General features: G+C 35.8%; 1 protein-coding gene across 1 annotated transcript in view; it reads right to left on the bottom strand.

Annotated features, from left to right (window-relative positions):
- Positions 1-14,920: 14,920 nt before the first annotated feature.
- The window catches only part of LOC126273074 (uncharacterized), a 155,306-nt gene continuing 154,886 nt past the window's right edge, over positions 14,921-15,340 (bottom strand). Inside the window, exon 5 of the mRNA XM_049976488.1 lies at positions 14,921-15,339. Within this exon, the coding sequence (XP_049832445.1) occupies positions 15,196-15,339 (144 nt within the window). The 3' untranslated portion in view covers positions 14,921-15,195. The remainder of the gene's footprint in view (position 15,340) is intronic.

Raw genomic sequence — 15,340 nt, 5'->3', positions numbered from 1 at the left:
TAGTAAGAATGAACTCACCTTGTATAGCAAGGAATGGTTGTGTAATAGAATTGAACAGTGTTTGTGGTTGAGACGTGAAGGACACTTCCCTGAAGTATTTATAAGGTTGGAGCTGATCGTTATTTGGTGTAGTGTGTGACAGGACACACCTACACTTATTGAGGTTATGAGTTGGAGGCGTGAATGCGACCATAGGTACGGTTATGTTAGATGAGACAGAGCAGCTCATGGTGTCCTATAGGTTTAAGGAATTTAGCATTACGCTCGTCCATAATTACTTAAAGCACTTTAGTGGTAGGTCGAGAGAGACTACCTGTGGTTTCAGCGTCCGATCGAGTGGACATGGATTGCCACGTGAGCAAACTGATCAGCTGCAATACACTATAGATATGAAATAAATGTGCTATCCTATGCGTTAATTGTTAATGGAGTGAGTATTACTTAAGTTCATACACTAGCAAAGTAAGTAAGTACATAATTGCAGATGTGGAAATGACACAGCAGCAGAGGACCAATAGGTGGATGTAGTAGTCAACTAAACGTAGTGTGTTTTGAACACAAAGAACTGCACTATTACCACACGTTACTCACATGTACAAAGAAGCTGAAAAGACAACTACAAATCAAATATACTCATACTACCTCTAAGAATAAGGTAATCAAAGATGAGTCAGTTAAGTAAATAAAATACAGATTTGTCAGAAACGTACTGAGCATTGGTTCAGGGTTCCGGCCCAGAAATAATAAATTGGAATTAAATAGGATTTATGATTGTATGCCTTGAGCATAAATTTTCTCTAGTAAGTAACTAACGGCGTTTTGAGCCATTTGTTTATCGATTTTATGACAGTTAAGTAACCAAGAGAGTAAAATTGAAAAAGTTCTGTTAACTTTGTTCCAGCAACATATTGAGAGATAAAATATATATCCCCAGTTCATTGTGACCCACCCTTAGATATTAAGTGAACAGAGTCTGAGGCACTCTTTTTGTTAGTTCTATAGGGCAAACCAGATAATGGCAGCCTGGTAGCTGTGTGAAAGCATGGAGCGACTTGGACACAACCCACAGTGACCCCTCCCCTTTCCCCATGTAATTTAGAGTGAACGTGAAAGACGCACACCATAGCAACTTCCCCTCCTCTACCCTTTGAATGGAAGTGTAGAACGCCAGCCAAAGTGGCTACAACCACGTGTGTAAAAACGAAAGTGTCATGATTTGTGAAATTCTCTTTCAGGTTTAGAAAAGACTGCTAAGATATAATTATCTGTTTATGTATCATGAATAAATGTGTTATTTTCTTTGAATTTGTCTATGTAAAAATGTATAACATTTTCATTGTTTTACATATTTTATGTGTTTATCTGTCTAAGGCAATATGTATGCCAAAGTGTTTCATTGATTTTGCTTAAATTTTGAGTGATAATGTTGCTTAAGAGGCAGTGAATATGCCAGCAATTTAAATAATTGAAGTAGGTAATAAGTTTTCTTTTAATATTTCTACATGTTTACATTTCAATTTTAATTTTCATAGGGAGTTAAGCTGTACTCTTGCTTCCCTTATTGTAATTAATTTTTTTTTCATTTAAATTCAAAAAAATTAAGTAGAGGGTGATGTAGGGAAGCAGCCTACTCACGCCATATAAAATTCACAGCAGTCTTTCCATTGTGTGCCAGCCTAGTCCGCTGTAACTAGCTCTGACGTCATAAATGTTGTGCAGTACTTTAAAAATCAAGTAAATAACCTGAAACGTTTCTAGCATGTCAGGAGTAAGACTAAATTAGTATTTGTTGAATATCAGTTCAATAACTTTAACCATTTTCGAAATTTGGACGGTTTTCTGTAAAAATCATTGGCGCAGCAGAAAAGAGCTAGAAACTTACAATTTATATTTAGATTCCTTTTGCATAACAATTTAGTAGAACAGTATTCTGGATCTCATAAATTAAGATTTTAGTTGAAATTCATGATTTTCTGGTTTTTGTCTTAAAAATTAAGGAAGCAAGATAGATTAAGTAGGTGAATATATAAAGCTAGGATGTTTAAATTTAAGTAGAAGGGAGATACGCTACAATCATAAAGATGTGAGAAGTTTCAACTGTATAACTAAAAACTATAGCGATAGCGTATCTCCAAAGGGCAAGTTCAGAGCTCGTCAACTGCGTGTAGTGTAATAGGACAGACATTCTACCATTATTTAGTGTGGCGTTTGATGAACATTATCATCAAATTATGGCGAGCATTCACTTAAACATTTAATTTGAACAGTTATAGTTGCATCAGTGCATTAGACTCTGAACTGCTCTGGTAGCTGGATTGTGTGGATTCTTTTTGGTCTGTGACTTTCAGAATATAGTGAACATTTTAGAGTGAATCGTTTTTGATTATGAATCCCAGACAATCTCCTAATTCCTCAGAGCTATCAGCTGTAGCTATAAGTGTATTTCTCAGATGAAGTGGGCACTAGGAATTCTAACTACAGGCTTCACGTTTTGCTAATCACTTTCTGGTTGCAAATATTGTAGTTAGAGAGCCAGTGTTGAGAACGGCAAACAACAGCATTAAATAAATCATAGGAACATTTTAACAACAAATTTCCATACGCCGCCCCACATGTTGTGTGACACTCCCGCGAGTTGCCGCACTTTCGGGGTTTGGCAGCATGTAATTGCACTCGACTTGCTATAACAGTTTCTAACATGGTGTTGTGGATGGGAAGCATTAGCTGGCGCACATCAAGAGCCCATTTTGCCTGGTGACCGTGTTGAGAAGAAGACGCGCCAACATCCAGCTTCTGCAACAGCGATGGCCGACAATGAGTGACTGTCGGCACCTCCTCGATGGAAAACTTCAAACCTTCGATAAACCAACAAGAGAAGACTGGAAGCAATTTAAGTTTTAGAACTGTATGGCAGACCTCAGCTTTTCAAACTGTTCAATTTCCCTCACAAAATTACAGCAACGTAGCATGAACCATTGTTGCTCATTGTCCCAATTGCATTACCAAGCAGGGTCCCTTCCTTTTTACTGAACGAACCTGAGTGTCATTGAAATTCAAACGCCAGCATTAAAGTAATGTCATTCCATTTCATTGCTTTAATTTCAAAGTTCAGTTAAAGTATTCATAGCTGGCTACAATATTTAGATTACACAAGCACAAATTAAGAGTGCTAGTTTTGTTACCATATTTTAGCTTACCTTTGACTGCAGCTCAGCTTGGTATGTACTAAATTTTACTATTGTTAATTGTTCAGAATCATTTAATTCAAGTTCAAAGTTAAATCTCTTATCTCTAAATCACATAGATTCAAGTAGCTTTTGAAATGATTGTTGAGGTAGCCCAAGACTAACCTTATTTTATTGAATTTCGTAGTGCTTCAGAAACAAAGTTCACTATTAATTTCAGTCACTAAATTATCTTTCAATTTTCCCTTTTTGTTAATTCTTATGCTAAATTAATTCAGAGTGAAGCGAAATTTATTACTTCTGACAAACATTCAGTTTTCACACAACACGTGTCAACCTTCAGTTGCCACACTTTTAGCACTAATTAATGTGCATTAATCTTTCATTTTCAATTATTATAGTAGTTGTACATAGGACTGGTGACTGTAATTTTCCCCAAATATCTAATTAACATCAATTAATTGTTAATTTAATGGTGGCACATTTCCTTTCTTTTTTAATTTTACCCTTTTCTCAAAATTAATTTCCACTAATTTCATTTGCATTTTTCCTTTCATTTAGATGTAACCCTTTCCTCCCTTTTGACTGACAAATTAATTTTGGTGATGATTTCTTTTTACCCAAATTTCCATTAGGTGCACACGGTTTAATTTTTCACTGTCATTAAGGTTGATAAGTGAGGGGGAGGTTTCACATTGAGAGACATTATATTGAGTGCACTATCTGAAAATTACCTTGAGCAATTAAACAGAGAACTGACTCATGGAGGTAACATATTGGACCTACTGGTAACAAACAGACCCAAACTTTTCGACTCTGTAAGCACAGAAGGGGGTATCAGTGATCATAAGTCCATTGCAGCATCCCTGAATATGGAAGTAAATAGGAATATAAAAAAGGGGAGGAAGGTTTATCTGTTTAGCAAAAGTAATAGGAGGCAGATTTCAGACTACCTAACAGATCAACAGTTTGCTTAGATATGGTGTGATCTTCTGGGGAAATACAGGTATGGCAAAACAAGCTTTCAAACTTCAAAAAAGGGCTATTAGAATAATGAAAGGGGTTCCCCGTAGAATGTCATGCAGGGAAATATTTAAAGAATTTAAAATAATGACTCTTCCTAGCTTATACATATATGAATGTGTCTGCTTTCTGAAAACTCACCAGGAATTTTCAACAGTAAATAATCAGATTCATAAACACGAAACAAGAAATAGAGATGATTTTCACAGAGAGGCCCACAAAGGAGCACTATACCAAAAAAGTGTCAACTACTAGCCCAAAATACTTTTTAATGCATTGCCTGCTGCAATAAAGAAAATTAAAGAATGTCATAAATTCAAAGTAGATCTTAAACAATTTTTAATAAGAAACAGTTTTTACAACATTGAAGAATATCTAAATATGGGAAAGTAACATTATTTATATAAAGTGAAGTAAAATACTTGTATTTATTATGCAAATTTTTGTAACACATTAAATAACAGAAATTATATTGTAATTGTCTAATAGGGGAAAGTAAGATTATTTATATAAAGTGATGTAAAATATTTGGATTTATTATGCAACACATAAAATATCAGAAACTATATTGTAATTGACTACATCCATACAATGTATATTGTTAACGGATGAATAAAGAGATTGACTGATTGATTGATCAAAATGAAAATTTTTGTTCCGACACTGACAACGTTGAGTGTTTATGGAGAAAGTTCAAGGCAATTGTAAAATGAGTTTTACACAGGTACATGCTGAGTAAAACTGTGAGAAATGGGAAAAACCCACCGTCGTTTAACAAAAAAATTAGGAAACTGCTGCAAAAGCAAAGAGAGCTTCACTGCAAGTTTAAATGCAGCCAAACCCTCTGAGACAAACAGTGTTAAAGATAGCATAAGGAGGGCTATGTGTGAAGCGTTCAGTGAATTCGAAAGTAAAATTCTATGTACCGAATTGACAGAAAATCCTAGGAACTTCTGGTCTTACGTTAAATAATTAAGTGGATCATAACATCATATTAAGACACTCTGCGATTATGATGGCATTGAAACAGAGGATGACATGCATAAAGCTGAAATACTAAACACCTTTTTCCAAAGCTGTTTCACAAAGGAAGACCGCACTGCAGTTCCTTCTCTAAATCCTCACACGAACGAAAAAATGGCTGACATCGAAATAAGTGTCCAAAGAATAGAAAAGCAACTGAAATCACTCAACAGAGGAAAGTCCACTGAACGTGACGGGATACCAATTTGATTCTACACAGAGTACGTGAAAGAACTTGCCCCTCTTCTAACAGCCGTGTACCACAAGTCTCTAGAGGAACGGAAGGTTCCAAATGATTGGAAAAGAGCACAGGTAGTCCCAGTCTTCAAGAAGGGTCGACAAGCAGATACACAAAACTATAGGCCCATATCTCTGACATCGATCTGTTGTAGAATTTTAGAACATGTTTTTTGCTCGCGTATCATCTAATTTCTGGAAACACAGAATCTACTCTATAGCAATCAACATGGATTCTGGAAATAGCGATCATGAGAGACCCAACTTACTTTATTTGTTCATGAGACCCAGAATATATTAGATACAGGCTCCCAGGTAGATGCCATTTTCCTTGACTTCTGGAAGGCATCACATAAAGTTCTGCACTGTTGCTTGATAAACAACGTAGGAGGCTACGGAATATCAGACCACTTGTGTAGCTGGAATGTAGAGTTTTTAGCAAACAGAACACAGCATGTTGTTCTCAATGGAGAGATATCAAAAGACGCTAAAGTAACCTCTGGCATACCACAGGGGAATGTTATAGGACCATTGCTTTTCACAATATATGTAAATGACCTAGTAGATAGTGTCGGACGTTCCATGCGGCTTTTTGTGGATGATGCTGTAGTATACAGACAGGTTGCAGCATTAGAAAATTGCAACGAAATGCTGGAAGATCTGCATCGGATAGGCACTTGGTGCAGGGAGTGGCAACTGACCCTTAACATAGGCAAAAGTAATGTATTGCAAATACATAGAAAAAAGGATTTTTCTTTCTTTTTTCTGTTTATTTTTTTTTATTTTTGCAATCATATTGACCAACTAGGATCACGTTAACAACTTCAGTTCCTCTTCTTTCTTCCTTTGTCGTTGTTTCCTACTTTTCCAGTATTCCCTCATTTTTTCCCCATGAAGTCTCTTCCTTTCTTCTGTCCATGTTGTTCCCGATTTTTTATTTCTTCTGTTTTGAAAGCCTTCCAAATGTAGTATTTTGTTTTTAAAACCGTTTCTTTCTGCTATTTCTGATTCTTTGATGTTGTTTCTTTCAAGAGCTTTTCTTACTTCTATAATCCATGCTATTGTTGATTTATTCTTTCAGAAATATAGGAGTATATGCTTTGTTGGTCTATTTCAATCCATTCAGTAGATATATCCAAAAAAGATTAATCTTCACTTGGCCATTATTCAGATATTTTCTCTATATTTTTGCAGATCTCCTCAGTACTTCTTATTTTACAACCATCTGCAGTTTTCATTACACACATTATTTTTCTAATAATCGTTTCCAGTACCTCTAGTTTGTCCATCTTATAGGTTATCGTTAGTAATTCAAATCCATATAAACATTCTGGTCGTACCACTGTGGTGTAGTGTTTTAGTTTTGTTTTTCTAGATATACATTTCTTGTTGTAAATGTTTTTGGTCAAACCATATGCTCTTTCCATTTTGTTAATTCTTACATCTATTGCAGATTTTTCTAGTCCATTCTGTTGTATAGTTTCTCCAAAATATTTAAATTTATTTACTCACTCTATTTTAACTGTTTGTGTTTCTATGTATTTTGGTGCATTTTTTATATTCGACACGAATTTTGTTTTTTCAGCTGAAATTTTGAGAGCAGTTCTGTTTGCTATTTCAGTAACTGCTTCTGTCAGGTTTTCTGAAAGAATTGCGAAATCATCCGCAAAAGCAAAGCAGTTTACCTTAATTCCATTTGTTTTCATTCCCAGAGTTATTGGTTTAATTTTGTGATTTTTTAGCTCCGAATTCCAGATCCTTACCATTTTTTCTAGAACACAGTTAAACAGTAAAAATGATAAACTGTCACCTTGTGTAACACCAGTTTTTATTTCAAATGGCTTAGATACTTCTCCCATAAATTTGAATTTAGATACTGTACCTGTTAGTGTTTCACGAATTATGTTTGCTAGTTTTGATTTAACATCAAATTCTCTCATAACCTTATCTATAATTTCTCTGTCTATACAGTCAAATGCTTTTTTGAAATCTATAAATGACACTAGTATTGGTTTGCTGGTTAACATTCTATGGCAAATTATTGACTTTAAGTTAAAAATTTGTTCTGCACAGGATCTTCCCTTTCAAAAACCACCCTGATACTCTCCTAGTTGTTTGTCTAAAGGATCCTTTGTTGTATGATTATATGATAGCAGAACAAACACTGGTAGCAGTTACTTCTGTAAAATATTTGGGAGTATGCGTACGGAACGATTTGAAGTGGAATGATCATATAAAATTAATTGTTGGTAAGGCAGGTGCCAGGTTGAGATTCATTGGGAGAGTCCTTAGAAAATGTAGTCCATCAGCAAAGGAGGTGGCTTACAAAACACTCGTTCATCCTATACTTGAGTATTGCTCATCAGTGTTGGGTTGACAGAGGAGATCCAAAGAAGAGCAGTGCATTTCATCACAGGGTTATTTGGTAAGCATGATAGCGTTACGGAGATGTATAGCAAACTCAAGTTGCAGGCTCTTCAAGAGAAGCACTCTGCATCACGGTGTAGCTTGCTGTCCAGGTTTCGAGAGGTTGCGTTTCTGGATGAGGTATCGAATATATTGCTTCCCCCTACTTATACCCCCCGAGGAGATCATGAATGTAATATTAGAGAGATTCAAGAATGCACGGATGCTTTCCGGCAGTCGTTCTTCCCGCGAACCACATGCGAGTGGAGCAGGAGGGGGAGGTAATGACAGTGGCACGTAAAGTGCCCTCTGTCACACACCATCGGGTGGCTTGTGGAGTATAGATGTAGATGTAGATAGATTATTTATTCTCCACAGTTAGATCAAAAACTATTTATGATATTGAAATCTGTTCTTTACTATGCAGTGAATACCAACGCATTCTCTTTCAACTACTTCACTTTATGTGTGTATCCCATTTGTACCTCCAACAATAAGGGGATTTTGATGTGAATGGTAATCTCCACAATCATGCACCCAATGACTCTAGATGCAATGTCATTCATGCACACTTACAATTTTCTACTTACTAATTTAGCACTGAAGTAATTTTTATACTTCAGTTCTGTTGTAATATCTAACTCAGTACTCCAGCTACAGCTCTGTTTGGGAGTGCATGACTTACATTTATTTCTGAATTGAGATTTTTAAAAGAAAGGTTGTTATCTAAATATATTATAGCAAAGAATCATACAGTGTCAAAGAAACACAGTTATCTTAGAAATCAGCTGTTGATTCTTAATAAATTCTTGCATGCATTTGCTTTCATAATACCCTGTATATACTGATAACATAAAATCTACTAATTGAGATTTCTTAGTGTACCCCTTCCCTCATGTGTATAATGTATGAAGTCATGCAGACTGAAGAAGTTGACAGTTAAATTTCTGAATTTATAGCTCAATAATAAATTGTTACGAAGAGCAGACCACAGAATTGCTTAAGCACCTAAACAAGACTGTAACTGTAGCGAGAATGGTACCATACGTAGAAGATATAAATGTAAAAAAATTTGCTTACTTTAATCCCATTATGTCATATCGGAAAATATTCTGGGGTACCTCATAAGTATTTAGCGTGCAAAATCATGTAATAAGAATCATTTGTGGTGTAAATTCAAGAACATCATGTAGAAACATGTTCAAGGAACTTCATATTCTAGCCATTGCTTCTCAGTATATTTATTCCTTAATGACAATTGTTGCAAGTAATATATCTATATTTCGAAGCAGTAGCTCAATATATATACACACATCAAAAAAAAATTTGCATCAACCCAGTTCCCAGAACTCCTGAAGATGGATGTTGTCAGTGGATATTGTATCACAGACATAGTCCCTTTGGTTGTTCAGAGATGTCACTAAACCTGCCCAAAGATGTAAACAACCATGCATGAGCAGCATCTATTAGATGGAGGTGATCTGACAGCCATTAAGTTCCAATAATTCCACCAGACATGTTGTCTGTGGTTCAAACATGCCTAGACATTCAGTACAATGGTTTGATCATGTCTGCACACTGTCCAGCAAGTGCAGAAAGGTTGATGTTCTCTGCTGTTTTGGGGTGGCATTATGTGGGGCTGACATACACCACTGGAGGTTATGGAAGGTGCCATAACGGCTGTATGATATATGAATGCCATCTTCCAACCATTAGTGCAACCATATTAGGAGCATAATGGTGAGTCATTCATGTTCATGGATGACAATTTGTGACTCCATCTTGCACAGCTTGTGGATGACGTCCCTCAGGATAATGACAGTGTTTGACTAGAATGGCCAGCATGTTCTCCAGACATGAACCCTATTGAACATGCCTGGGATAGAATGAAAAGGGCTGTTTATGGATGACGTGGCCCACAAACCACTTTGAGGGATGTACAGAGAATCTCCATTGAGGAATGGGACAATCTCAACCAACAGTGCCTTGATGAACTTGTCGACAGTATGCCACAATGAATACAGGCATGCATCAAGGCAAGAGAATGTGTTACTGGGTATTAGATGTAATGGTGTTTACAGCAATCTGGACCACCACCTCTGAAGGTCTCGCTGTATGGTGCTACAACATGCAAGTCGAGGTATTAGTGAGCAATAAAAAGGCTGGAAATGATGTTTATATTGACCTCTATTCCAGTTTTCTGTACAGGTTCTGGAACTTTCAGAACCGAGATAATGCAAAACTTTTTTTGATGTGTACGGTATCAATGTTAGGAATGAGAACATTCTACATAATGACCTAAAGTCACTTACCTTGGTCCAAAAAGGGGTCTAATATTCAGGAACACACATTTTGAAGAATTTGCCAGCAACTCTATAGATGAATATGTTCATAGAATCTTAGGCCAGCTTAAGTAATAATGTCTGTCAGATTTTAGTTTTGAAAGTACTTTGCCACAACAGTCAAGATTAGGTATTCTGTGTATAATAAATTTATCAATAGTGCATAACAATGTTTCATTTTGACATCATATTAAATCGGTAAATATTAGCTGTTTCAGTTTACTGTATTCACCTATTTTGACAATTTCCTGACAAATGGTCAGGGTAGTAAGTATTATATTCAAATGTTAAATATATTTTTAATATACTTTCTGACATGTTCCACACGCCCAAGAATCATCTCATTTTTTGGGTATATGGTATGAAAACTAAAATTAATATAATCTAATCTTACTCTAAAATGATTATACCACAAGCTGCGATGTAACTGCTGAGCTGTAGGTATGGATGTGAAACAAACACTTGCACAAGCGTGTAAAAGATTGTAGTGGTGCGAAGAATGCTGTATATACTTCCCCACAACTAACAACAATATTATGAAAAGGATAGTTGCTACTCACCATTTAGCGGAGATGCTGAGTTGCATACAGGCACAGCAAATTAAGCTCTGGCAGAGTCTGGTCATGTGTGTGTGAGTTGGATTAGTGTGAGTGAATGACAGAGGCCTTGTTGGCTGAAAGCTTAATTTGTTGTGCCTATCTGCCACTCAGAATCTCCGCAATATGATGAGTAGCATCTATCCTTTTCATAGGAGGGGAAGTGGTGGTAATATGAAACAGGGTTGTAATATGAAACACAGTAGTATTTGAAGACTAGTAATATCATTTGGCGTTAGTTTCAGCCAACTGAAGCACAATGTTCTGTTTCCACCACTAGAGGCTGGAGAGGGCAGTTTCTCATTGTTTGTAGCAGTGAGTAGATTCACATGGTTTTCCAACCTCCAAAACTTTTTGCAACGTAAGATTCAAATATTTTTCCTGCGGCCTTTATTTAGAAGTTAGCATACTGTTTCTACATTACCATTTAGTAATGGAATTAAACCTATGAATGATAATTTTAGTTACTTGAAATTGTTTATTAAAAGTGCAGTCTGTTTAGTTAGTTTTGAAAATTGCTTTGGGTGGAAATATGAAACAGGCTGTTCCATATTACAACCCCTTTTTTTGTTTTGTATGTGTTGCCATGCCAAGAAGCAGGCACAGCAAGATGTTTCAATATACCAAGAGCTACTCTCTTGAGAAAGGTGGCTAGAAAGGATATAGATTTAAATACTTTAACACATGAAAAAATAGGTAGAAAACCTATTCTTCCCCAAGAAATTGAAAGGACCTTGTTGAGTATTGTCTACTGATGAAAAAGAATTTTTATGGACTCACTCATAATGATGTGAGCTGAATGGCTTATCAGCTGGCAGTAAGAAATGGAATCAGCAATCCGTTCACTGACGATATGGCCCGAAGAGCATGGTTCGATCACTTCACGAACAGACACAAGAATCAGCTTTCAGTGCAAAAGCCTGAAGGAACTTCACTTGCTTGAGCCACTGGCTTTAACCTAGAGAGTGTCATGAAATTTTTTGATCATCTGAAAGCTGAATACACTAAACATCACTATCCTTCTGACTGGATCTTCAATGTTGACAAGTTTGGTCTTAATGTAGTATAAACAAAAATTCCATATCTAATTGGCATGAAGGGAAGAAAGCAGATAGGAGCCATCACTGCTGCAGAGAGGGGAAATCTGGTGATGATTATCACATGCATGAGTGCAGGTAGCAACTTTGTGCCTCTGATGATGATTTTTCCATGCACCAATTAGATACACAGATTAATGAAAATGTGCACCTCCTGGAGCTATTGGAAAATGTCATCCATCAGCCTGGGTGCAGTAGTATCTATTCACTGAATGGCTTACCCACTTTGTTGAACATACGAAACCTACAGCTGAATCTCCAGTCTTGCTCATACTGGATGAACATTAGTCTCACACTAGGAATATAGATGTCATAATAAAAAACAAAAGATAATCATGTGACCATTCTCTGCTTCCCACCTGATGCTACACATAGACTACAGCCCCTTGACAGGACTTTCATTGGCGCCCTAAAAACATACTACAGTGAAGGGATTAGGCAGACACTAAGAACAGGCGTTATGGACACCTACGATATTGCGGAGAAGTTTGGAAAGGCGTACCTCAGAGTCCAAAATAGTGCAGTAGCAGTCAATGGATTCAAATGTACCTTCATTTATCCACTAAACAGAGCTAGTTTTACAGAATCATAATTCATTGCAGCTGAACATGAAGCAGAAAAGTTTGCTGACAGTGGTGAAGGACTTTGTGATGGTGGATTCGAAGCAAGGCAGTGGGGGGCAGAATTGCAGACAGTGAGTCCATCAACATCTGTAGGCTATGTAAAGACACAACACCTCTCTCCAGTCCCAAGTTCAAAAAAGGAGGCATCAAACAGAGGTCGGAAAGCACTTTTGGCTACTTTCCTAACCCTATAAAAACACTTTGAAGTGTTTCATAGACAAGAAACAAAATACTGAACTGAATCTACAGATGAAAAAGGCATCAATTCAGTTATCTTCCTTTTATAGCCTTATAGATCAGCCAGGAACTGTCAAAATGTCAGACAGTGTTCGCTCACACCAGTAAGCGAACACTGTTCTCAACTACAAAAAGAAGTAAGGACAAAAGTTGTAATGAGGAAGAGGAAATAGAACTATCTTCTGCTAGTTCAAACATGATAGAATCTCAGACTGTTTGTTTTGTGGTGAGGCATTTAAGAAGTCAAAACTTGGAGGACTTTGGGTTCAATGTGTCATGTGTCATAAATGGGCTCATATGTTGTGCAGTGGGTGTGAGAGTCAAACATTCATTTGCAACACTTGTTCATGAAGAACTTTAAATTGTGGACCAGAATTGTTAACTATAGCTCATAAAAACTATTTTACTAGATATTTACATTGTCAATTGTGATTTTTTCCATGTCAGGTCAAAATACCATTTTATAATTTCATTAATAAAAATCTAATTGGGGAATGTATATTTTATTATTAATTTTAAATCTGTTTCATATTATCACCCCACTTCAATATGCTCATAATTTACAGCAAGTTAAAAAATCTATTGTAATTATTTATTATGTTCATTTTTCATCAAAATTATTATTCATCTTTTGTAATAGATATATAACCTAACATAGGTGACATTTTTCATGAAATAGCCACATTTTTAATTCAGTATTTTGCATTAAACAAAAAAGTGTTCCATATCACCATCTCTTCAGCTATTGTCACATTCAGTCCTGGTTTGCATTCTTTGATTTCCCCAGATTTCTTCAGAACAGTATAAATTGCTTTGCAAAGTATAACATTGCACATTTTGCTTAACAAATAATGAAAAGAACTAATAAGACACAATGCAATAGACTATATTTTTGATAATCATTTAATATTCAATATTTTGCACTTGTGATACTTTGTGAAGAGCTAGTATGTGTTGAGCTGTATGTGGAGGTATGGTTAATATTAGCTGAGAATTAGATGAGGCAAAGAAAGAAATTTGAAAGAAAACAGTTTTACAGTTGATTCTTGGAGATTGTAACATTACAGGACATATTGGGACATATTGAAGTATTCGATACTGTAGACTTTTAGGGGATGTCGATACAGATATGCAAAATGTAAAGGGAAACTTTGGTGATGTTTAAATATTGTACTGTGTCAATATTAGGACATTTTGCACAGAAAGAACAAAAATAGAAATGCTTCAAATGGCTCTGAGCACTATGGGACTCAACTGCTGTGGTCATCAGTCCCCTAGAACTTAGAACTACTTAAACCTAACTAACCTATAGACATCACACACATCCATGCCCGAGGCAGGATTCGAACCTGCGACCGTAGCAGTCGCACGGTTCCGGACTGCGCGCCTAGAACCGCGAGACCACCGCGGCCGGCGAACAAAAATAGAATTAATGTAAATATATATTAGTGTTAGTAACCTATTTTCATTCAATTTTTAATTATATTTCATTTTGTAAAAGAAAGACTCACTGTTTGCTGTAGCTCTGATTAATTGTATAAATTATCAGTTTTGAGCTAAATTATTTCGTATAATATGGACAAGGTACTTTTAAAAACTCACCAGCTAAAGAGAAAGTCTGTAAATGAACGTTTAATGCACACTTCTGGAACTCTCTATGGAGAAATTCTATATTATGATCGCAAAAATACGAAAACTTGTGAAAACTGTTTCATAACCTAATTTCGAAAGACGATTTGTATCAAGGAATATTGCTAAAAAGATTTATTTACGTTTTGAAACACGATTTAAATCATTTTACATATAAATAGATGTTCTAAATCACTCAAGAAATATCCAGAATCAAATGTCAAGATATTTCTGGAAACATCGGTACAAATCTGGTGAAGGTTATCCAGAAGTTGGTAGAAAAATGTTATAAAATCTATTTGGAAATTATGCTTGTAAGAATTTATATGTACTGAGCCTTTTACTTATTTTAATCTGTACTAAAATTCTGTAATGTCTAATTTAGTTTTAAGTCGTGAATTGCTATCGTATTGTAAACAAAACATTGTCAAAGCTCTCATTGTTTGGAAAGATATTAATACACCTAGGAGTTGTCAGATGCCAGTTCGGATATGCAGGAAGGTTAGCTCTGAGAGTCAGTTGTTGAGTCTGTGAAGTCTGTCAGTTCTGTTTGTAAATAAACATCTGTAATGAAGAATTACTTGTTGTTGTCAATATGAACTCAAGACCTTTTGCACGAAGCAGACACTTCCTAATGCAACGTTTTAATTTGGTGTTGAGGAGTTGAAATGTTTTAAGATGTTGGAAATCATGTTGGATATAGTAGACACAGAACAATGCAAATAAAAATTCTATCTTTAAATATTTGAGTAATTCAAGACATTGTCAAAAATGAGTACTATAGAGTGACAAATGACTCAAAAGTTAATTATATTATCAATCACCTCAGACATCCTGTGTTTGAAAATATGTTTAAGCATATGAATCTGCATTTTAGTATTATTCCAAGCCACTATATGAGTGACAGGAACAAGTTTCTTGATCATATTCATCCCATTTGGC

This window comes from Schistocerca gregaria, chromosome 1 (assembly GCF_023897955.1).
Source record: "Schistocerca gregaria isolate iqSchGreg1 chromosome 1, iqSchGreg1.2, whole genome shotgun sequence".
NCBI classification, from domain to species: domain Eukaryota; kingdom Metazoa; phylum Arthropoda; class Insecta; order Orthoptera; family Acrididae; genus Schistocerca; species Schistocerca gregaria.
The sequence above is the reverse complement of the archived record's forward strand: the minus strand, read 5'-3'. Positions and strand labels throughout refer to the sequence as shown.